A 23,917-nucleotide genomic window follows, 5' to 3' on the forward strand; every position below is an offset into this window, starting at 1 on the left:
GTGGACGGACTGTGCTGTGGAGGATGAACTGTAGGGACGCCCATCCAGGGACGACTGTGGTCAGCAGTGCAGGCAGGACTGTCTCAGCCAGGACTCTCCAAGGGGAGACTGTGAGGCGTGGTCAGATTGGGATACATTTGGATGATAAGGCCGACAGACCTTGCATATAGATTGAGTATAAGAGGTAGGGGATGGGAGTTCCCATTGTGGCTCAGTGTTAACAAGCCCAACTAGTATCCATGAAGATGTGGGTTCCATCCCTGGCTTCGCTCAAGGAGCCGGCGTTGCCATGAGCTATGGTACAGGTCACAGACATGGCTTGGATCTGGCATTGCTGTGGCTGTGGTGTAGGCCGGCAGAGGTACAGCTCTGATTCGACCCCTAGCCTGGGAACCTCCATACGCTGCAGGTGTGGCCCTAAAAACAACAACGGAAGACGTAGAGGAACGAGAGTTAAGATGACTGACCCCTGGGTTTGGGGCCTGAGCTACCTGTCAGATTAGGGTAATCCAAGGTGATCTGGGGAGGGTTCTGGAAGAAAAGCTTGGAGCAAAGTTTGAAGAGAAAGACAGACCTAGGGTATAAAGTGCTGAAGAAAAGAGTCCATGTTGGGAAGTCATAAGGACTGAAACGAAGAGATGGGGAAAGAATGGGAAAATTATTCAGGGGTCCTGAGTCCAAGCCTCTTGAGGGCTAGAACTGCATCATCTGTTTCCACTGGATCCCTTAGGGCTCCATTGCTATTCTGCACATTTCTGACATCAGCAAACATTTATTACTTGCTGAGAAGTGGCCCAAAAAGGAGGGGAGGGTGGTATAAAGAGTGCTCAACTATGTCCTGGGAGCTCTGGCCACCTACTGACAGAGGGACTTTGAGCAAGTCACTGTCTCTCAGGGTCTCAGATCTTCAGGTCCTCTCCCACCCCAATTCTCTTTCCTTGGCTCTAAGACCAGAAGGCTGAGCTTCAGGAGCCACTCTAGATGTTCGAATAGGTGGGCAGCCTGGAGGGGAATGAAGTCAAGGCCCAGAGAGTGGTTGGGACCTTCTAGATACAGGTCAATGAGGGTCACACCAGGGTGGCTGGAAATGAAGAAGAGTGATCAAGCCAAGAGCCCCCTAAGCCCTATGCCCGCATCTTCCTTGTTGTGATGTCTCAACATTTGGGAGGAGTTTTTGCAACGCCACAAGTTCTCAATATTGAAATACATGGACTCAGTCATTGGATGGCCTTTTCTTTTCTTTTTTTTTTTTTTTTTGTCTTTTTATGGCTGCACCTGCGGCATATGAAGGTTCCCAGGCTAGGGGTCAAATCGGAGCTGTGGCCGCTGGCCTATACCACAGCCACAGCAATGCCAGATCCGAGCCGCATCTGGGACCTACATCACAGCTCACAGCAACGCCAGATCCTTAGCCCACTGAGCAAGGCCAAGGATCGAACCTGTGTCCTCATGGATGCTAGTCAGATTCGTTTCCGCTGAGCCAGAACAGGAACTCCAGATGTCCTTTATTTTCTATCTGCTCTCATTCCTTAGGGGATCCATTCAGTGTCACTGAAGACCCCTAAATTTATATCTCCAGCCTGGCCTTCAGCACTAAACCCAGACCTGCGCATCCATCTGCTGACCAGACACCTCCACCTGGTTGCTTCACAGGCATCTCAAACCTAACATGCCCAAAACTGAACCCCCAAACCAGCTCCTCCTGTATCGTCCCCTGAATAAGTTCATGGCAACTCCACAGTTCTGGTCACTCAGGCCAAATCTCTCGGCCTCATCCCAACTCCACTCCTTCTCCCACATCCTCCGTCTGGCCCACTGGCAAATCCCTGGGCTCTCTGCAAAGTATATCCAGAATCTGACCACTTATCACTACCTCCACTGTCACCGCCCTGGTCCAGGGCCACCACCATCTCTTACCTGGTATTGCAATAGACTCCTGCCTGGTCGCTTGTTTCTGCCCCTGTTTTCTCAACTGAATCTCAAAAGAATGCTAAGAATTTTCCATAAAAATACAAGGCAGATCATGTCACTCCCCCGCGTAAAACCCTCCAGTGGGTCCCCATCTTACCCAGAGCTAAAGCTAAAGCCTCTTGGTGACTTCTCCGTCCCCACGGGATCTGACTCCCATTACCTCTCAGACCCACCATGCGCTCCCTTCTTCTCTCTGCTCCAGCTGCCATCAGCCTCATCGCTGTGCCTCTAACACAGCAGACACTGCTCGCATCAGGGCCTTTGCCCTTGCCGTTCTCTTTGTCTCTCTGCTCTTCTCCCAGAAATCTGCGTGAGCCCACAGCATCTGGTAAATGGCAGGCTCCATATGTTGAGGGGCCTGAGCAAGGATAAGAAGGGGAAGGAGGAGGAAGAGGAGACAATGATGGCGTCTAGGCCCACATAAGAAACAAAATGCCTGGTCTAGCCTTCTCTGTCTTCCTCCTCCTGGGGGATTTGCTCCACCCTGGTTCCTGAGCAAGGACCCCACTTTCCATCCAGCCCTCAGGAGAGCCCCAAGACCCGCTGGCACACATCCACCCAGGACTCCTGCGGACCTCCTGGAAATGAAACACCTCACTCCCCTGACGCTGAACAGCCGACATTCTCTGCTTTGCTCCGAAAGGATGTGGGAAAGAATGGGTCTCGTCCAGTCATTCACACAGACACACTTGTTTGCAGACACACTTGTTTCCACTACCCCCAGCTGGGCCTGTGCCCATCAAGTCCATCACCACAACTGTCCCCTCTGGTTTTTTTTTTTGGAGGGGGGGGCCACCCCGTGGCATATGGAGCTTCCAGGTCTGGGATCAGATCCCAGCCAAGCTGCGGAACTAAGCCACAGCTGCAGCAGCAACAGATCCTCAATCCGCTGTGCCTGGCCTGGGATCAGACAGGTACCAGTGCTCCCAAGTCGCTGCCAATTGGTTTTGCCACAGCAGGACCTCCTGTCCCCTCTTTTGCTACAGTTGCAGTGTGCCACGGCCACACCAGATCCAAGCTGCGTCTGAGACCCACACCACAGCTCACAGCAATGCCGGATCCTTAACCCACTGAGCGAGGCCAGGGAGCGAACCCGCAACCTCATGGCTCCTAGTTGGATTGTTTCTGCTGTGTCACCACGGAAACTCCTTGTCCCCTCTTCCTAACCTCTGCTTCTTTCCCTCCTCTGCCTGCCTTCTTGCTCCCAAACATCAGAGCCCCCATTAACCCTCACTGGAGGCACGCTGAGGAGTGAAGGCTGGCGGGTTGAGGCCACAGACCTCTGAGTCTCCAGGGGAGGAAGGCAAGTAGACCCGAGGTGGAGGCTTTAGGGGTCGGAGGCTGCAGAGGCCAGAGAGACAAGTAAACAAGCAAAGGGAAACGGAAGCTATGACGAGATGGTGATCCGGAGAGACGCGGAAAGGGCAAGGGCCACAAAAGCGGGGGGGTGGGGTCACCTGCAGAAGGTGCGGGCCAGAGCCAGACCCCCGGAGACAGGGCGTAAGAGAGAGACAGACGGAGGGGCAAGCCCGCCAGGCAGGGAGGGGGGGCGGCGGACCCAAAGAGATGGAGAGACGCACGGCCAGACCAGAAGGCGGCAAAGGAGGCGAGGGAGGAAAGAAAGAGCGGAGGCGGGAGTGGCGGGAAGCGGCGGGCGCGGGGCGGGCGCAGCGGAGCGGGCGCGGGCGCCGGGAGCCGGCTCGTAAAAGCCGCGCCGAGCGGGGAAATTGCCGCCAGAATCGCTGAGCTCCACAAAACGCCGCCCGCGCGGCCCGCCGCCGCGCCCGCTCCAATCTCCAGCCTCATCGCCGCGCGGGCTGGTTATGCATTTAAATGTTATTTAATTGGATTGCGGAGGAGCTGGGGGCCAGAGCGCCCCCGCCCCCGCCCCGCACGCGCCGCGCGCCCGGCCTGCTGCCTCCTCCACAAATCTGTTTTCCGAGTCACAGATTGCGGCGCACCCCCTCCCCCCGGCTCCCCCACCCCGGCGGCTCCCCTCCGCGTCTGGGCTCCTTCTTCTGTTCCCCCCCTCCCAAACGGAGCCAGAGGACACTCAGAAAGACACAACAAGTCCCCTGAAGATTGCATGAAAACGCGAGGGCTACACGAAAAGACACCAGACGCACAGAGACACAGCGGCAGAAAAATGGGTCACACAGAATGACCCGAGTGTCCACCTGGGAGATTTTAAATGCGGAGACAAAAAAGATCCCCACGGATCACAAAAGTACACAAATGCATGTGTACCCTGGAGACCCACACTAAACAGGGAACACATCACTGTATGCCTTGGAATGTTTCTTACCAAGTGCCACGACAATACAGGGGGACAAGATCACGCTGACTCAGTGACCTCACCTAGACATCCCTCAAAGCTAGGTAAGGAGTGAAATACACATTCACTCTCATTCTCAGGGCAGCCTTCACCCCCCCAGTGGCTCAATTGTGGTGCCTTTCCAGGGTTGGAAGGCAAACCGTTCCTTCAGAGACATCTTGTTCTTCTCCTACAGCAGAAAGCATCACTGGATGCGGTTCTGAGAGGCAACTGCATCAGTCATCAAGTTTCTTCAAATTAAACAAAGAAACATAACTGAGCCAAAATCACAACAAGGTGGGCTTGAGGGTAGACACAAGGAGGCCTTCCTTAGAAGACAGAGAGGAGGCTGGGCTTTCCCCATCAACTAAAATAGGAGACTCCTTTTCGCATCCTGGACTAGAAGTCAGCAGCATCAAGGTAGAAGGAAGGACAGAATGACCTAGTGAGGCATGTCCCCCCTCCACCACACTCCCAACCAGCAGACAGGAAATTGCTGGCCTGAAATGATCAGGGTCAAGTAGCTTCAATTAATGAAAATGGAAATGGCAACCCAGCTTGGCACAGGCCACCATGGAGGACTGTTCTGGGCACTTGGCCACCCTCTCTGCGAGCAGGGCCTAGAGACTCACATCAGGCCGAGATCCTTGAGCAGGAGGTAGGGGTGGAATCACGGGCAAGATGTGCAGCAAAATTCTACTGCAGTTGTTTTGTTTTTGATAGAATGAGGGGCAAAACAAGAGAGAGAGAAAAGGGGAGAGACAGTTTCCCCAAATACATTCTAATTCAACCTTGACTGGTAAGCTTGGGCTGGGGCCAGGCTGGCATTAAGACCTTGGAAGAAGCAAGCAATTCAGCCTCCCCCTGAGCAATTTATTTCTGTATCACCTGATGGTCATAGCTGGGAAGTTTATCCATGTGTCTCACCTCAGTGTCTCATGGTCCAACTGAAATTATTTCCTTCTTTGGGGCATTAGGGAAAAATAGAAAACAGCTGGCCTACATCCTCCTAAACAGGAATATTTGGAGAATTGAGACCTAGTCTGGGCTGGATCACAATCTCTATTCCCTTCCTCCACTCCACTCATCTTCTCTCCCCAGCGATGCCCTGGCTGGGTTTCTTGTGTTTTCTGAACATCCCCTGACACAGCTGCTTCAGTTTTCCATCCCAGAGGTTCTCAGAACAAGAGATCAAAAAGAAAGCCCCATCTCCCATCTCCCACAGAGCCAGGCCCATCCCCAGGTTCTGGCTGATTCCTGGTCCTGAGCCCCCTCTTCTCATCCTTGCAGTTGGGGCTGGGAAATTCTTGGGGCCATCTGACCTTTTTTCGAACACCCACTCCCTGGAGGTGGCACGATTGAGCAAGTGGTAAGAAAAGAACTCCCTGGTCACCTCCCTCGCTCACTGGCACACGACCTCCTACCCACGCACTGAGAGCTAATCCCTTCCTCAGTGTGCCCAGATTGCCGTGTTTAGAACTTGTTCACAACACGTTTTCCGTTTGATTTATACTATAATTAGATGCTTGTATCTCCCAGCACCAGACAGTGAGCAACGTGAGGGGAGAGAACCATCTAATTCACCTCTGTCACTCCCTACGGTGCCTAGCGTGGGGCAAGGCACACGGCGGACATCAATAAATGCGTGTCAAATTGAGAAAGACAAGTGAAGGACCCCACGATCTTCCTTTAAGCCATCTTGTTGCGGTTACAAAAAAAAAAAAGAGGAAGAGGCTTTCCTCCTGACACACTCCATCTTGCAATCTCAGAAGCACCCCTACCCCAAGCACAGCTGGGTTTCTATCAGGTGTAACTGTGTGTGTGTGTGTGTGTGTGTGTGTGTGTGTGTGTGTGTGTGTGTGTGTGTGTGTGTGTGCGCATGCGCACACGCGTACATGCTGTGATGGGACTTTGGCGACCCCATCGCACCTCTGAAGCAGAATTTGCATCGCCATCACTGTGCAAAAACTCAGGGGACACTCGTGTTACTGGATGGGCACCTGAAGGTAAAACTCCAAAATCAGATGTGTGCACGACTTACGCATTCGTCCAGGACGCTTACTTTGTGCCAGATATGAGGTTAATATGGGGAAAGAAAATGAAACCCTCTCCTTGCCTTCAGGGCACCCAGTGCAATCCTGCCATCCCCTTGGCTGCTTATCCACAGCACAAAGAGAAAAGTAAGTAACAGGCTGCACTTCAGACCAAATCAAGATCTCTTAAAGTAGAGCTAGGGAAGTTCCCTGGTGGCTCAGTGGGTTAAGGATCCCAATAGCCCTATTGCTGTGGTGCAAGTTCGATCCCTAGCCCAGGAAACTTCTGCATGCTGCAGACATGGTTGGCGCTTTCACCGCTACCACCCAGGTTCAGTCCCTGGTCTGGGAACTGAGATCCCGCATCAAGCCGCTACATGCTGCGGCCAAAAATACATATATTAAAAATAAAATAAAGTAGAGCTGAGGCGCTGGCCTTTTTTTAAAAACCTCTACAGGGGCATTCTGACTTACAGGCAGGGTTCTATTCAATGGTACTTTCCATGATGATGGAATGTTCTGTAACTGCACCATCTAATCAGTAGCCACCAGCCATGTGTGGCTATCGAGCACTTAAAATACGGCAAGTGATTAAAGAGTTGAATTTATTACTTTTTTTTTTTTTTTTTTTTTTTTTTAGAGCTGTGGCATGTGGAAGCTCCCAGACTAGGGGTTGAATCGGAGCTGTAGCTGCTGGCCTACGCTACAGCCACAGCAACACCAGATCCGAGACACATCTGTGACTTATACCACAGCTCATGGTAACACTGGATCCTTAACCCACTGGTCGAGGCCAGGGATTGAACCCGCAACCTCATGGATACTAGTTGGGCTTGTTACTGCTGAGTCACAACGAGAACTCCTCCATGAATTTTTTCACTTTGCTTAATTTTAATCAAACCAGCCATACGTGGCTAGTGGCCAGCAGATCAGACTGCAGAACTCTCAGCACTCCCAAACTACTTCAATTTGGCTTTAAAATACCCTTGACAATCTTATTTTGTAGCAGCTGACATCTCCATTCCCTTTGGCCCCAAAGAAAACAATGAGTTTGCCCTCCTTAAGGACACTCCCATTTGCACTGAAGAATCGGCTCTAGAATGGATTGGGGGGTAGGGACCAGTCTGGTGGATTAAGTCCTAGCCAGCTAAGCCTCCACCACCAGACTGGAGAAAAGGCACGCCTGAGTACCCTTTTGTAGAGGTTGACATTGATGGGGGAAGAAAAAAGCAAAGACAATGACTTAGGTCCCTGTTTTGAACTGAATTGCTGACTCCCCAGAATTCCTATGTTGAAACCCTAATCCTCAATGTAACTTGGGGAGATATTTGGAGAGTGAGCCTTTAAAGAGGATTGATTAAGGTTAAATGCAGTCCTAAGGGTGGGACCTTAATCCAGTATGACCAGTGTCCTTCTAGGAAGAAAGATACCAGGGAGGTGTGTACAAAGAAAAGGCCACAGGAGGACACAGCCAGAGGGCAGCCGTCTGCTCACCCAGGAGAGACCAAACCTGTGGACACCTGCATCTTGGACTTCCAGCCTCCAGCACTCTAAGAAAATAAACCTCTGCTATTCAAGCACCCCGCCCCCAGTCTGTGGTATTTTGTTATGGCCGCCCTGGCAGATTAATTTGGCACCCTTGGGAGAAGGTAGGCCCAGGACCCTCTTCAGCCTCCCCCCAAAACTGAGGGCAACAGCCCCACTAGGAGCCAGGTCCAGCAGACTCTGTCACACCGAAGTCGTCACGTCATTATCTCGTTCAATACCATTCAAGAGCCTCAATGCACCACCCAACCTTCCCCCACCGTCTCATGATTCTCACCCCAGTGCTGGCCTTCACCCCGACTCTAACCCCCAGGATACCTTCTCTACACGGAACCCCCTGTCTTCCCATTCCTGACCCCACTGCCCTGCCCTGCCTCCTGTACAGCTTGTCCCTATGCCCATCTGTTGGGTGTTTTAAGTGTGTATGTTCTGGGCATCTTTCCCTGGACTGCGAGTTCTCACAGATTAGTCTAGCATTCAAGACTCTGCCCAAGCTGGCCCTACTTAACTCCCCAGCCTGTACCCCCAACTGGGCCAAGTCCACACTTATGTACCTGCTACCCCTTGAACATAACCAAGCTCTTCTCTAAGTTCTCCAACACCTCCCCAGCCTCTAAAGCCACCTAAAACGCCACCTCCTCCAGAGAGCTCTCCCTGGTGACCTCAGCTAAATATGTAAGAGAACAATGGTGTCTGTCTCTGTGCAGCTATTTCCCAGTGCCTTATCCAGTGCTCTGCAACATAGGGCAGCAACTATTTAGCACCACTGCACTGATGGCAGAAAGGAAAGGAGTCTAAAGCATGTTGGAGTGCAACACTGTAATGCAGGAGTTCCCACTGTGGCTCAGAGGGTTAAGAACCCAACTAGTATCCATGAGGATGCGGGTTTGATCCCTGGCCTTGCTAAGTGCATGAAGGCTCCAGCCACAAGCTGCAGTGTAGGTTGTAGATGTGGCTCAGATCCCACACTGCTGTGGCTGTGGTGTAGGCCGGCAGCTGCAGCTCCAATTCAACCCCTAGCCTGGGAACTTCCATATGCCATGGGTGCAGCCCTAAAAAGAAAAAAATAAATGAATGCAACTCGGATACCAACCCTCTGGAGTTAGCAAAGATCCCTGAGGTTTAAGGACAGAGCCCTCAACATGACTGCCCTCACTGCAGATGCCAGCTGCAAGTTCAGGGGTACCCAGGTCACCTCACTTCTAACTGGCTACAAATTCAGGGGTTCCCACAACCCCCTCAGGTTCAATCACTTGTTAGAATGACTCACACAACTCAGGAAAGCACTCCACTTGCAATTAGTTTTATTATAAAGGATACAAATCAGAATCAGCCAAATGAAGAGACATATAATACAAGATCTGAGAAGGGTGGGACCCAGTTTCCATGCCCTTTCCCCATGGAATCAGGAAACATCACCCTCCTGACACTTTCATGTGTTCACTGAAGAGGAAGCTCGCAAAGACTCCATGTCCAGAGTTGTGTTTTTATGGTTTTGTTTTTGTTTTTTTTTTTTTTCTCTTTTAAAAGAGCCACACCTGCAGCACATGGAGGTTCCCAGGTTCCCAGAGGTCGAATCGGAGCTGTAAGCCACTGGCCTACACCACAGCCACAGCAACGCAGGATCCAAGCTGCATCTGTGACCTACACCACAGATCATGGTAATGCCAGATCCTTAACCCACTGAGCAAAGCCAGGGATTGAACGTGCGTCCTCATGGATGCTAGTCAGATTCATTAACTGCTGAGCCACGACGGGAACTCCTCCAGAGTTTTTATTAGGGTTTCATTATCGAGGCATAACTGATTGAAATCACCGACCACATGCTTGAATTCAATCTCCAGACTGCCCCCCACCCCCGTGAAGGTCAGGCTGATATCACCTGGCTGGTCTTTCAGGCATGGTCAGCCCTCCTGAGTCAAATTTCAGCATAAAGGCAAGTGTGGTCCAAGGGTCCCACCATGAGTAAGAAACTCCTATCCCTTGGGAAATCCTGAGGATTTAGAGGTTCCCTCCCAAGAACCAAGGACAAAGGCCCCTCAAATTATTATACAACGGGAGAGGGAACACTTAGACTAAAAATCTTACACATTTTGAGAGCTGGAGATGACCTGTCCCATATGTTCCTTATTAGGGTGGTCTCTGCTCTCCTGTGGATTCACTTCCCCAGCCTTTGCTAAAGGGATGCACCACCCAGCCATTCGGCAGACAGAAGAACCGAGTTAGCTGGAAAGGCCAGGCTCCCATCTACCGGCGCCCTACTCTCCACAGTGCCCTGAGCAGCACGCAAACCACCGGACAGGCCCCTCACAGAGACCCTGCAGCTTTGCTCAGACGATGAGAGACTGTTCCCACCATTCCCCAGCTACCCAAGAGGACCCTTCTCTGCAAACAGGGAAGAAGCTAAGAGGGGAACATGTGAACTACCACCTTCCAATTGCTGACGCACAGGAGGGAAAAAAGGGCCCACACACAAGGGTTTAGGGGCTTTTAATGCTTAGATTGAAAAAATCACAGGCTGGGTTTTTCATAAAGTCATTGGTCCAGCTCTGGCGGGGCAAGAATCTGCCCCTCACTCAGGCCCACCCCGGCCTTGGGAGCAGAGGGGCTCCCCGTGTAGTGTAGCGCGGTGCCTTCCCCACCCAAAGGCGAGAGCCAGGGGAGGTGGGATGAGCACCCGTGCGCCAGGCACTGTGCAAGGCACTTGTAAGTGTTATCTCAGTGAATTTCCACACCAGCCCCAGGAGGCAGGAACCCTAATTTACAGAGGCTCCTGAGGCTTGGAGAGGTCGGTCAACTCATCTACAGTCACGGGGTTCACAAGTCTTAAGGCTGGGTGGAGATCCAGGTCTTCTGGTCCCTCCCGTGCTGCCACACTGAATTCTCTCTCCCTGACCTGGCCTCAGTCTCCCATCAGAAGTTCACCCTTAGCATCCATGGCTCATGCTTTCTCCTGGTCCCTGTGAGCGAAGGGGTGAGCTGAAGGATGAGTGGGGATCTGGGCAAGAACTTTTCTCTACAACTGAAAATATGACCTCAGAAGTCACTGTTGAGGTCACTCTCCACCAAAGAGCAGCCCCCAGGGCAACAGGTAGGTAGAGCAGCTTGTGGGCGCCGGCCCTCGGTGGCGCTGGGACCCACAGACCAGAGGCCACGCTCGGAGGAAGGTGAAGTGAGCAGGAAATCGGGAGGGCGAGCAGGAGTAGTGTCGCAACTGCCGTGGCAGGTCACAGCAACCAGGGAGCGGAGGGGAACTTTGTCGCTCCGGTCCAGGAGGCGCGTGGTCATCTGCTTGTCCAGAACGACCCTGGGGGTCTTGAACGCGTCCTGTGCCGGCAGCAGGGGCACTCATTTCGTCAGCAGCGGCAGCAGCCCCAGCTCATTCAGTCTCTCCTTGGCCACTGCCTCCCAGCCCTTGTTGGCCTGTGGGCTACGAGGGGAGGGGTGCAGGAGCCCCTCCACCTGGACCTCAGGCATCAGGCCGGCCAGAGCCCGCCGTGCCCGCTGCTCGGCCACGCGCCCCACGCCCACCACCAGCCGCACCCCCAGCAGCTGCACCTGCCGGCAAAGCGCTGCGTCACACACCCCGAGGAGCTGTTCTCGCTGCTTGGCCGGCAGTTCGGCAGGGGTGAGATTGCGCCCACTGGGGGCCAGGAGGAGCAGAGGACACAGGTTGTGGACGAAACAGTGACGGAAGAAGACCTCGGGCTGTCCACAGAGGTTCCGGAAAAAGCCCCAGAACCGGGCACCACTTACCTCGGACTGAGGGCACTCCAGTCCCAGCACTGGTCGCTTGGGGTGCTCTTGGGGAGGGGTCAGCACAGAGCCCCCGATGCCTAACCAGTCCCGGACCATACTCACTTCCCCAAAGGGCACCTGGGGGGAAGGAGCGAGACACAAGGGGTTCAAACTGGGCTCTGGACCAACCCACCCCTTTCCACCCTCCATGGGGATCCAGCCTGGCTGCTGCCCGCCCCCCACTGACACCCTCAACCCCTGTCTCCTTCACCCAAAGGCCCAACACAAGGGTTCCTGGCCCTTGGCTTAATCCTGTCCATCTCTGTCCAATTTTCAGGTGGACTCAGGTCCAGAAGAATCTACTTGTTTGCCTCCACCCCCACGAGCCTTTGGAACCAGAGACAGGGAGCACACGGGGAGGAGAGGTGGCCTGACCCACGGCGTGATACCGGAGACAGAAAGATGGCCTGAGACGGAAAAGTGGCCAGGGTTAGAGGAGGCACAAGGACAGGGCTGACCCCTGTTCTCTGGGTGCCCTCTCAGCCCCAAGCCTCAGGCTGTCATTTCCATCGATCATCATTGATCACCTTTCAGCCCCCAGTTGGGGTCAATAAAAGCGATTGAGCCTCCTGCCCTGAAGCTCTTCCCCTCCCCCACCTGCCAAGCACCCCCACTGAGGGGCAGTCACTCAGGCTGAGGTCTGAAAGGGAAGCAGTTGGGCAACCCCCCCCTGCACCCCCCCTCCCAGCCTGGCTCAGGTCTGAGCCCCTCCGCAGCTAAGAAATAGCACCCAGGTTGCTGGAATGTCCTGTGTCCCTTCCACACCCACCCCTGGCAACCAGTCTCCTGAGGACCCAGTAGTCCCGGTCCCTCTCCTGACCCCAAGCACACTCTAGGGAGAGGAGGGAGCCAGCAAGGTAAGGCGAGGGCGGGGCCGGCGGAAGGAAGGGCTCTCAGAGGCAATTAGTGGACAGCTCACCAGGGAAATGGAACTACCATTAATGCGCTTGGCTAACATGGGCAGCGAGGCCGGCAGAGTATCTGAGACCACAGGAGCCGGGGTGTGCAAGGGGAGGGGGCATGGCCACGCACATGCCCCTCCACACCACACGCAGCCAAGCATCCAGCCTCCCCCTCCGCCCACCGGGGGAAGCCAGGCTCTTTACCCCAGTCTGGGCCATGCCAAAGGGTCCTGGGTTCATGCCCAAGAAGAGCACTTGCTTGGGGCCCTGGCAGTAGCGGGTGACGTAGCTGCGATGTGGCTCCCAGGCGTACTCCACAGGATTGTAGATGAGGCCCACAGGCTCGGAAAACTGTAGTTGCTTCAGCTCACCATTAAGCCGGAGCTCCTCCTCCAGGAAGCCCTCAGCCAAACTTCGAGGGGAGGGCTGGGGCTCCATAAGGGCGCCTGCAGGTTCGTGGAGGGGCCCCAGTGGGAAAGCCTGGGGCACAGCCATGCCACTGTCACCTGGAAAAGAGATGGACAGAGGTCCCAAGAGCCCTCAGCCACAGAGATGAGAGAGCCCCAGGGTGGCCAGGGCCCCCACTACCATTTCCTGGGCTCAGAAAAGACCGTGTCAATTGCCCCCCAGCCCCCTCACTCATCTCAGTTCCTGGTAATGAAGGGCCCCTCCTCTCCCCGTATCAAGTATCCTTCCTCTTCGTGGATCACCTGGAGAGCAGAACCCCAAACCTTCAATCATCCCCACTCCAAACCTCCCTTCCATCACCAGTTTGAGTCACCAGTTCCCAGGCCATGCCTAGGTTTTCAATACATGTTCACAAGGCAAACTTTGAGCACCTTTAATGTCATCCTTAATAAAACAAGTCCAGGAGTTCCTGTCGTGGCACAGTGGTTAACGAATCCAACTAGGAACCATGAGATTGAGGGCTCGATCCCTGGGCTTGCTCAGTGGGTTAAGGATCCGGCATTGCCGTGAGCTATGGTGTAGGTCGCAGACATGGCTCGGATCCCACGTTGCTGTGGCTCTGGTGTAGACCAGTGGCTACAGCTCTGATTAGACCCCTAGCCTGGGAACTCCATATGCCGTGGGAGCAGCCCTAGAAAAGGTAAAAAGACAAAAAACAAGCCCAGCCAGGATGGGCTGTGTCCTGGAAACCAATGGGCTGAAGGATGGGATGCAGGCACAAACCACACCTCAGAGACCAATTACAGGGAGCCGATTACAACAGCTTCCAGGTGGTGAGCAAGTGCTCTGTGCAGGTACCCCTCACTGACGCCCATTATAATCCCATGAGGTGGGTATCCCTGCGCCCACGTTACTGGTGAGAGGACTGAGGCTGAGCAAGCTCAAGCAAGTTGCCCAAGCCCAGTTAGCAAGAAATAAAGCTGGGATTTGAACCCAAACCATCCGACTCAAGGCTGTGCTCTTAATCACTCGTAGCCATGTGGCCTTAGATAGTCCAATCAGCCACTCTGCTAATTCTACAACCCTCCCCCCCCAAGTCTACCAGACTCAGACTAGAAGCCTGCAAGCTACGTAACCCTGGCCAGAGCCTCGGATCTCCTCATCCAAATACTAAGAAAAGCAATATCCACTTAATATTGCCATAAGAATGGAAAGAGACATTATGAGTAAAGGGGAGACTGGGGAGGAAAGAGGAAAAGGGAAGAAGAAAGAGGGAAGTGGGGAAGGAGGCAGAGGGGCTCTCCAGTGAGCTCTGTAACCCACAAAGGCCATTCCTTCCCATCTTCCTTCTCACCACTCCCATGCAAAATCAGCGTTCTACCCTGGCTCTTCCATTCTCTTTCCCAATGCCTTTCCTATCCTAACCCCCCAAAACTGCACCCATGCCAATTCTACAAACCCAACCATATACACTGCTTGAGAGAACCAGGACTGGGCTGCCTCCTACCCCTCCACACATGCAAATCGTACCGCCCCTTCAAGATGCAGCTCAAACTATCCTTTTCCTCTGCAGGACACTGCAGAATTTGCTGTAGCCTCCTGGCCCCATCCAACCCGAGTAGGCCTGGCGTGAGGCCTGGGAATCTGTATTTTAAACAAGCTTCCTCAGGTGATTCTGATGGCTGGTGATGGCTGAGAACCACTGCATGTCACCACAGTTAGTGGCTTCTTTGTGAATTCACATCTTGCCTCCTGGACTAGACTTGAGCAGATAAGAGCGGCGACCCTGTTCAACTTCCCCCAGTATCTTCAAGGTCCCAGCTTTTATTAGGCAGTCAACAAACACCTGCTCAGCTGTCTCCAACCCACCTTTTTCAATCCTGTTTAAAACTACCTTCTACCAAGGAGCCTCTCCTGATGGACTCCTCCCCACTTCTATATCCTGAGTTCACTCAAGGCTCAGCTGCCTGCTTTGTACTCTGCTTGTTTCCAAGGGTCTGATAGGCTCTGGGTGTGTTTCCATCACATCTGGGCCTCCCACAGGGCAGGGACCATGGTTCTCCTCCCTCTCAAATCCCTGCCCAGGTCAAGAGTAACCTCATCCCCAAAATGGAATTTCAGGGTTGACACAACAGCTTGATCTATCAATCTGTTCTCTGACCCTAGCCTAGGGGAAGGGGGGGTGGGCAGGGAACAGAGACAAACTCAGGAGATCTTTCCCTAGACTGATCTTAGAAGTCCTTAACTGATCTGTCTAGGTGGCTACCCAGGGCCAAGTGGACTCAAACAAACGCTGAGAAGGGAGCTGTGGAGAACTCAAATGTCTCAGGGGTCCTTGCTCTGCACTTCCCCAGACAACACCACCATTAGTGGACTGGACGCTCCAACACCAGACTGCTCTCAGGTCTACCTTTGATCTTTAGGGACCCATGCTAAAGACAGCAAGGCGGGGGGTACACTTAAGAGTGACAAGGCTTTATTTTCAGTGTTCCAGAATTTCAAAGCCTGATCTGATGGCATGAGCCACAGGCTGTGTATTAACTGACTCAAATTCTTGTCCTAGCTTTATCTCCAAGCTTCTTCTTTTTTTTCTTTTTTGTCTTTTCTAGGGCCACACCTGCTGCATATGGAGGTTCCCAGGCTAGGGGTCCAATCGGAGTTGTAGCCGCCAGCCTACACCAGAGCCACAGCAACTCGGGATCCGAACCGCATCTGCAACCTACACTACAGCTCACGGCAAAGATGGATCCTTAACCCACTGAGCAAGGCCAGGGATCGAACCTGCAACCTCATGGTTCCTAGTCGGATTCGTTAACCACTGAGCCACAATAACCACTGAGCCATGACAGGAACTCCATTTTTTTTTTTTTTTTTTTAATCTCCAAGGTTCATTTCAGCAAGTCACTTAACTCTCTTCTCTATGAAATGAAAAACACAAATTCCATCCAACCTACCGCCAGCTGTTAACTGATTTATTTTTTTCAATATTTATGAATATCTTACATGATAGGCACTGTGTAGTCTCTCGGTGGGCAAGAAATCCAAAATGAATAAATGTAGGCCAGACTACACTTACTGCTTGTAAGTTTAATTATAAGACAGATAATTGTAATATGCTGTGACTCCATTTAAGGTCCTTTAAAAAACACCGTGAAAGCTCAAAGGGGAAACTTGGAAGTCCTATCTAAAGTCACCAAGAGCCAGAGACTTAGGAAATGCAGATACTTTATAAATCACAGTGTCATATCACGTTAAGGGCAGAGGAAGCGGAGGGCGATCCAATGACTAGACTTGCCATCTATGCCGACACTAAACTCAGCAAGTGCAAACGGAACCCAAAACACTAACCACTCCCCTGCCCTTGGGGGCACTCCAGGAACCCCAGGGACAATCAGCAAATCCTTAACCAGTGAAAATAATAATAGAGCATGTACTCAAAAAAAAAAAAAAAAAAAAAAAAACAACGGCAACAACAACAAAAAAAACCACTTAATCTCTCCTCCTGGTTCCGAGGGGGCCGACGACTAAGGCTCCACAAAAAAACCTCCGCATTCGCCCGCGGGCTCCGCCCGACGGGAAAGCCTTGTTCCCGCAGGCCCCCCGAGCGGCTCCATGGGCTCCGCTCTGCCTGCGCTGGGTAAACCCCAAACGGAGCGAGGTGCCCCAAAACACAGGCATCCCGACTTCCCGCCTGCCACCGCCCAGAAGGCCGGGGAGTCCCCCGGCCAGCCCCAGCGCCCCAGGTTCCCAGCCTCCAACTTCCTACCTGGTCCGGTGCCCCATCCGGCTTCCGGTTCCTTTCTCCCGCCCCTGGGCGCAGAGGACCTTGGGAGTCGTAGTCTACTTTGTTTAGGGAAGGCGATTGGTGTAGCCGTAGCCACTTCCGCCGGAAATACTCAAATTCCCGGAAGGCATGCTAAGTTAGCCCTAAGCGATGCTGGGAGTTGTAGTTTATTCTTTACACCAGGGCTAAACCGGAAGACTTCAGAAGTGAGAGGCTAGGCCCCGTAAGGACCTTGGAGATTCTGGGTTCTATCCATATAGGGTATCACTCTTACAAAAGTTCATCCGCAACACTATTCCTAAAGAGATTGCCAGTCAAGGAGCTTGAACTGTCCCCAATCCCTGAACTCACTTGTGGATAATAACAGCAGCTAAATACCATTTCTAGCCCTCCTGCTGCCCCAGGTACAGAGAACTCTCTGCTGCAGCCCTCAAGGACTGTATATAGAACAACCACGGAGGCACTTCTGGCATCTCTAACAACTCCTTAATAATGATTCTGAGACTCTTCCATCCCCTGCCATTTTCACTTTTTCACTTCTCTCTCTCCTTAATAATGATTCTGAGACTCTTCCATCCCCTGCCATTTTCACCTTTTCACTTCTCTCTCTCCTCTGCTTTGCTATCTATGCAGCCCTATGACCTCCCATCATTCCCAATCCTCCCTCTCCGATACTCTATCCGAGACACCTTCTCTGACCAATCCCATGGCAGGACCTAACAGTTCATTTGCTCCCACCTCCCCAACCCAATGCTAATGCCCAAAGCTGTCCCATTCCTAGTTTTGTTCTTGTCCTGTATCTGGGTCTGTTTCTGTGTCCTAACTATTAAGATTTTCATTTGACTGGAAACCCCCTAAGGCCAAGTATCTTCTAGATTTCTCCCATCCCGACACACTGCATACTCCAGCACAGCAGCTACTGAGACCAGGGAGAAGCAAAGTCCTGCTGCAGGTGGCAAGGAAGGAGACCAATGAATTCCAGGACAGGAAGAGGTGAAAGAAAAAGGATGCTCCCCCTTCCCTATCATCCCCTGCTCTCCTACCAACATATAAAAACTTAAGAGTGTGGCAGGAGCTCCAGGGAACTATAAGCAGTGGTCCTCTGAACCAAAGGTGAGAAACCACCCCCACCCTTAAGACTTTGGAAACTGTTATTCACTGGAATCATACCTTAACAAAGTCCATTATTTCCTGAGCTTTCATTGGTACCAGATTCTCTCCCTCTCTGTGTCTTTGCCTTTCTCTGACTATGTAAGTATAACTTTATCCCTAGTCTCTTGTATCGATTTCCCTGTGTATCTCTAACTCCCTCTGTGTCTACTTCCCTGTCTCTGCCTTTTTCTCTGGAATGAGTGAAATAAGAGTATCCTGGACTGACAAACTTTGAAAAGCTTATGATTACCTAAGGGGACAGGTTGGGAGGGAGAGGGATGGACTGGGGGTTTGGGATTGGCATATGCACACTGAGTTATATGGCATCATTGGCTAAAGGGGACCTGCTGTTTATATAGCACAGAGAACTCTAGCCAATATTCTGTGATAATCTAATGTGGGAAAAGAATCTGAAAGAGAATGGATATGTGTACATGTATAACTGACTCACTTTGTGGTATAGCAAACTTATCACAACATTGTAAATCAACTATACATCAAAACTTTTTAAAAAATGGAAAAAAGAAAAAATAACAATATCCTGAACTTCTAGACTGACTCCCCACTCAGGCTCCTCTGTCTCCATAGATCTCTGCTTCTGTCTGTTTCTAAACAAAAATCAAGGGGGAAGAGGAACCATGCTGTTGTTTTTATCTAATTGCTTAAGAATTCTAGGAACCTCATCATCCTTTGGACAACCCTTCTGCCACCCCACCCCTCACCCCTTGCTGCCAAGCACTTCCAGGTTATCGTCATGACAGCCCTTCATGTTCCAAGTCTGCTGACAAGTATGAGTGAAATGAGTGATGGGTAAGCAGAGATCCCCAGGACCCTAATTCCAACATCCTGGAAGGGCTGGATAACTGTTTCCATCCCTGTAAGCCCTTTCACCCAGGGAGCCCAGAGATCAGGGAGTGCCTACATGGGGAGAAACTGAGTCTTGGGCAACGCACAGTGAGTCCCTGTCGCTGACCCCAGATGGGGCCTGGGGGCCTTCTCTGTCTCTTGTCCATGCTACTCCTCCCCACCTGGTGAGTCCCTCTGGGAAGATGGAAGTGCAGGACTCTCCTGAAGTGGGGGTGATTGGAAACAGAGACCCACATACTTTCAAGAGATAGAGCCTGGGAGATGACACTTGGGCTGGGTGGGGCCTCCCAGCCTGCCTTGTCCATGTCTTAGTCACCTGGCCCTCTGGAAAGTCTCCAAGTGGCTGGCTGACAGGAGTTTATGGATAGAGCTCTGGGGCCCGAGCAGAAGCAGACCTAGGCTATGAGCTGGACAGAGCCTAGAGAGGTGGGTCATTTCTTAGGGGCCAGCCAGGCCTGATGCAGGGCCCTCAGCTGCCTGTCAGCCTGCTCCTGGGGCTGGAGCGCAGGCGGGAAGGGGTTAACCAACTGGCTTGTTTTCCTTTGGTTTCCTTAGGCTGTATTGGGCCACGAGCGCCATCTATCGGCCTTGGGAGGTCCTAGCTCTGACTCCCAGCTCACTTGGGCGTCTAGGCTGATCTTTTCGCCCTTCCCAAGCTTCCAGGTTCCTAAAGGAGGGACGGGGGCCTGCAAGCTCAGGGCTCCAGTGAAGAAAATAGCTACTGGGGAGTGTAGACGGGGAGGGCCAGGTTTCTCCTTCCCAAGTACCAGGTATCACCCTTGTCAGCTCCCTCCACCTCTGCCCTCGGGAACCCCAAAGGGCTTCTAGTGTCTGACTTTCAGTGTGGCCGTGTCCCCCTGCCCCCCTCAGTGGGGACTCTCTCTCAGTTGCCCTTTCGGTCGGCCCAGTAAACATTAAAAGGGCTTTGGAGAGGAGAAGCGACATAGCAGAGGCCTCTAGAGTGTGGTCTGGATTTGATTTTGATTTGTCTTTTTTGTCTTTCTACAGCCTCACCTGCAGCATATGGAAGTTCCCAGGCTAGGGGTCAAATTGGAGCTGCAGCTGTGGCCTACCCTACAGCCACAATAATGCCAGATCCAAGCCATAGCTAGGACCTACATGACAGCTTGTGGCAACGCCAGATTCTTAACCCACTGAGCGAGGCCAGGGATCGAACCCGCATCCTCATGGATACTAGTGGGGTCCTTAACCCACTGAGCCACAACGGGAAGTCCCGTTCAAATCCCAGTTCTGCCACTTACTAGGGCTGATCAGGGGCAAGTTACTTAATTTCTGTGTGCCTCAGTTAGCTCAACTGTAAGATGGGGTAATCACCGAAATCCATGTTTTCTTTTGTGATAATTAAGTGACCATTTTGTAGGGTGCTTCGGGTGGTATGTGTAGCACAGGATTAAAGGTTAGTTCGTGGTATTATGACCATGCACCAGGGTCATAACAACGCCGATGCTAATCTGAGGCCCCCATAAAGCCACATCAGACACACGAGCACAGAGGACAAGACTGGGTAACTCGTCCCTGGAGATCACCACAGAGACAGTGACCCATATGGGCTAGGTTTGGGGGTTGGATGATGAAGAAAGTGTTTTCAGGGCTCCAAGATCTGCAGGAAATGGGATAAGAGGAAGCTGTAGGAAGAAAAGACATTAAGGAAGAGGCATTCACAGGCCCTTAAAAGGATTTTGATTTTGAGGTGTGGGGTGAGCTAGAACCACTTTATCCCAAAGATATGTCCTCCGTGGTGCAAGCACAAAAGTCTCAGGGTTTGGTCAGGCTCCAAGCCGCCAAGAGCCCTCATATCACAGCCACATCCCAGCGCTCTGGGGGGATTTGACCCTCGAGGCTGGTGAGGAGGGAACTCAAATGGAGAAAGCTGTCTGCACATCCTGCTCCCATCTCCCTCCTAGAACTGGACTAGCAGAGGAGCCAGGCTGTGGATTCATCCACGTGTTTCTTAGCAGATTTGAGCATCTCCCCAAGTCAGTCTTCCATATCACTGCCTTCATCTACCTTCCTGGAAAATGGGCACTTAGGATTCTCCCCACACAGAGGGGCCAAGGGATATCGCCTCAGTTAAGGCAGAAATGCAGAGCCAGCAGGCTCCCTAGCCCAGCCTCACTGCCCCACCACCCCACCTCAGCCCCACAGCAGCACAGACTAGCTCTATGGATTGATGGCTCTTAGCTGGAGGCAGGTGACAACTTCCAACGTCTCTCCAGCTCGGGTGTTCTCCCTCTCCTGAGGCCTGGACGCCTGGGTCCCCAGGAGACAGAGCAGGGACTGGCTAGATGGGCTGATTTGCATCGCTTACTTGGGAAGCAATTATCGGAGGAGCTGTCAGCTCTGCGCAGCGCTCTCCTCGCTAATCGGATTTTGCCAGAGCCTGGGGCTGGGGGGGAGCTGAGTAATTGGGCTTGATGCAGTGGTGGGAGATGTCGGGGCCAGAAGGCTGGACAATCTGTCTGAGTGGCGTTAGAGTTGTCCAGAGCAATTATCCCCAGGGGGCCACCCAGACCTCAGACAGACAGACAGCCAAGGGGATCCGTCTGCTCACCGGGCCCTGCAGCAGGAGGATGGAAGTTCCACTTTGGGCAGAGGGGGAGGCCCGTCTCCCACAGGTTGAGTTGAACTAAGCCACTGAGAAGAGGAGTCAGGTTAAGTCTGGAAGAGGGGCTGAGTAGCCACGTGGGCAGAGGACCCGAGAACCCCAGCTTCCAGCCCACTCACCTCCCAGACCCTGCCCTGCCCTCCCAGCAAACCAGCCACGGTGCAGGAACTTGGCCAAGGAGAAGTTCTCCCAGCCCTGCTCATCCCCCTGCCATGCTCCCAGAGCACACGCTCCACCTGCCCCTACCTCTGGCACTGTCATTTGCCTTCTCTTGTCCCTGCAGCCTTCTACCCACCCCCTCCTTCCCACCCACACTGGCCCACTCCATCTCTCCCCAAATTTTCCAGCAGAATGCTGACCCCTCTCCCTGCCTCTGGCCACCAACCCATACCTTTCAGACCAGTGAAGTTGATGACAAGAACCTTTACCGAGTGCTCCTTCTACACGAGACAGCGCCCTAAGGACTTCCTTCCCGTGCGTTCTCCTGTCTCATCCTCACACTAACACCGTGAGGGACACGCTCCGCAGCCCTGTTGCTAAGGAGGACACTGCCACTGGCTGAACTTCTCAAAGGAGGGACCACTGCTGATCTTCGCATCCCAAGCCACCAGGGCAGCCCTGGCGTGTGGTTCATGTGCAATAAATATCTACCTGCTGAATCAATGATTGACTGAGTGATGTAGCCCCCCCCCCCACTTCTGGCTGACCTCCAAGTGACATCTACATGGGCTGCTGCCCCCCCGCAGGTCCTACCCCCCACTTCCCTTACCATCGCAGCTTGATCTCCCTCACACGCCTGCACACACTCTGTTCCTCTGCTGCCTTTGCCCATCTTGCCCCCCTCGCCTGGAACATTCTTCCCTTCCCATCTCCACCACTGAATACACATTCTGCCCGCTCCCCAAGGCCCACAGCAAATGCCACCTCCCCTGCGACGCCTTCCCTGATCCGCCCTTTGCACGAACCTCCCTGGCGAGTTTCACTTATTGCTGAAATGTCTTACAGCCCCTGCTGTGAATTTTGAGAGACCAACACTCAGCCTTCTCTCTCCTGAACACAGGCCCTCTGCTTTGTACCTGCTAGGTGCTCAATAAATCCCTGTTGAAAACACGGATATCTGCTCCCTGTTTTTATCTCGTTCGGAGATGTTCTTACGGTGGATTGAAAGCATCGCTGAACCTTCAAGGGCACTCGGAGCTGAGGGTCTGGCACTTACCAGCGGCGTGACCTTAGGATGATCATCACCTCTCTGAACCTGGGGCTGGTCATCTCGTTCTTCACCTGGAAGAGAGGATGACAACGGCTACCTTGCGGGCCCAGGGAGCCACCCTCATCGTATCTGCTTATCTGTCTCTGAGCTGTGGAGGTCTGTCTCTCTCTCTCCATCTTTCTGCCTCACTGCTGAGCCTCTGCCTCCCAGACCCCCATCAATTCAGGCGTGCAGCCCAGGAGTCCTATCACTCAGCCCCCTCACTGTCACTCAGGCATGTCAATTTTCCTGATGCTACCGTGGGTGGGGGGAGGGGAGGGCCTCGCCCTTTCCCAGGGTGACCAGAGGACCAGCCCCGCATTGGCTCCCTCTCCTCCTTAACAAGTGAGGCCTGTGTTCTCCCTCTGAAAATATTAATAATAAAGAATCAAGGCACTGGGCATGAACCGGATGCAAATTGGCCCCAATTCTCAGCCCAAGGAAGAAAATGCCTAAGCTATGGACTCTGAGAAATCCCGGGCTCATTTGCATGTCATTTGCATTATATTTACATGTGATCAATTTCATGTTCAAATGCACAATCCTCCCTCCCCAGTTTTTCTCCTCCAGGGTCCCCACAGCCACTGCCCCTCATCATTCCCCGCAGCCCCTGCCTCTCTTCCCCCAGCCCCTGTCACAGTCCTCCTCACCCTTCTCCTCCTCCTTCCTGCCAGGTTCCCCAGCGCCACCCCCTCCACTTCCTCTACAAGGACCCACTTTCCCAACACCCAAAACAGATTCCTGGGGTCTTACCCCTCAGTTCAGGAGGGGCATCCCGGCCTGCCCCCTCCCACCCTGAGCCGGGCGGGCACAGCAGACAGCAAGCGCGCCTCTCAGCAAATCCCAGCCCCATTCAGCCTGGTGATTAATGGCGCTGCCCTCCCCATGAACCTGCCTTTAATACTGAGGAAGTTATGAAACCGCTATACATCAGCAGCTCCGGCCCCACTGCCCCCGCCCGCCTCCTCCGCTCCGCCACCCCCCACCCTCCAGCTCCCTCTTCAAAATCTCATTTGGGCTCCTGCCGCCTGGGCCCACCCCTCCTCTGGCCTTTGCTGGGAGGAGGGGGTGTCTGCCCCTGCTGCCGTCCTGGTGAGGTCCCACATCTCATTTTCCCTTCCTCTCTCCCCCCTGCTCCGCCCTCTCTCCCTCCACCCCCCCCCCATGGCTGCATCTCCGGACCCATTTAGAATTGCTGACATTTTATCTGCATTACATACATCACTCCGTCCCCAGCAGCCATCTCTCATGGATTGTTGGGGGGCGGG

At 53.1% G+C, this 23,917-nt stretch overlaps 1 protein-coding gene across 6 annotated transcripts in view; it reads right to left on the reverse strand.

Annotated features, from left to right (window-relative positions):
• Positions 1-23,559, reverse strand: part of SMUG1 (single-strand-selective monofunctional uracil-DNA glycosylase 1) — a 37,413-nt gene extending 13,854 nt beyond the window's left edge. The window contains exons 1-4 of one of the 6 annotated variants that reach the window (XM_021091738.1): positions 23,403-23,559; positions 22,617-22,681; positions 12,935-13,069; positions 11,620-11,739 (exon numbers count right to left, since the gene is read on the reverse strand). In XM_021091738.1, the coding sequence (XP_020947397.1) occupies positions 11,620-11,739; positions 12,935-13,069; positions 22,617-22,681; positions 23,403-23,502 (420 nt within the window). In that variant the 5' untranslated portion in view covers positions 23,503-23,559. The other 5 variants (XM_013997573.2, XM_013997572.2, XM_001927219.5 and 2 more) reach the window with 5 other exon arrangements.

The sequence above is a fragment of the Sus scrofa genome, chromosome 5, assembly GCF_000003025.6.
Source record: "Sus scrofa isolate TJ Tabasco breed Duroc chromosome 5, Sscrofa11.1, whole genome shotgun sequence".
NCBI classification, from domain to species: domain Eukaryota; kingdom Metazoa; phylum Chordata; class Mammalia; order Artiodactyla; family Suidae; genus Sus; species Sus scrofa.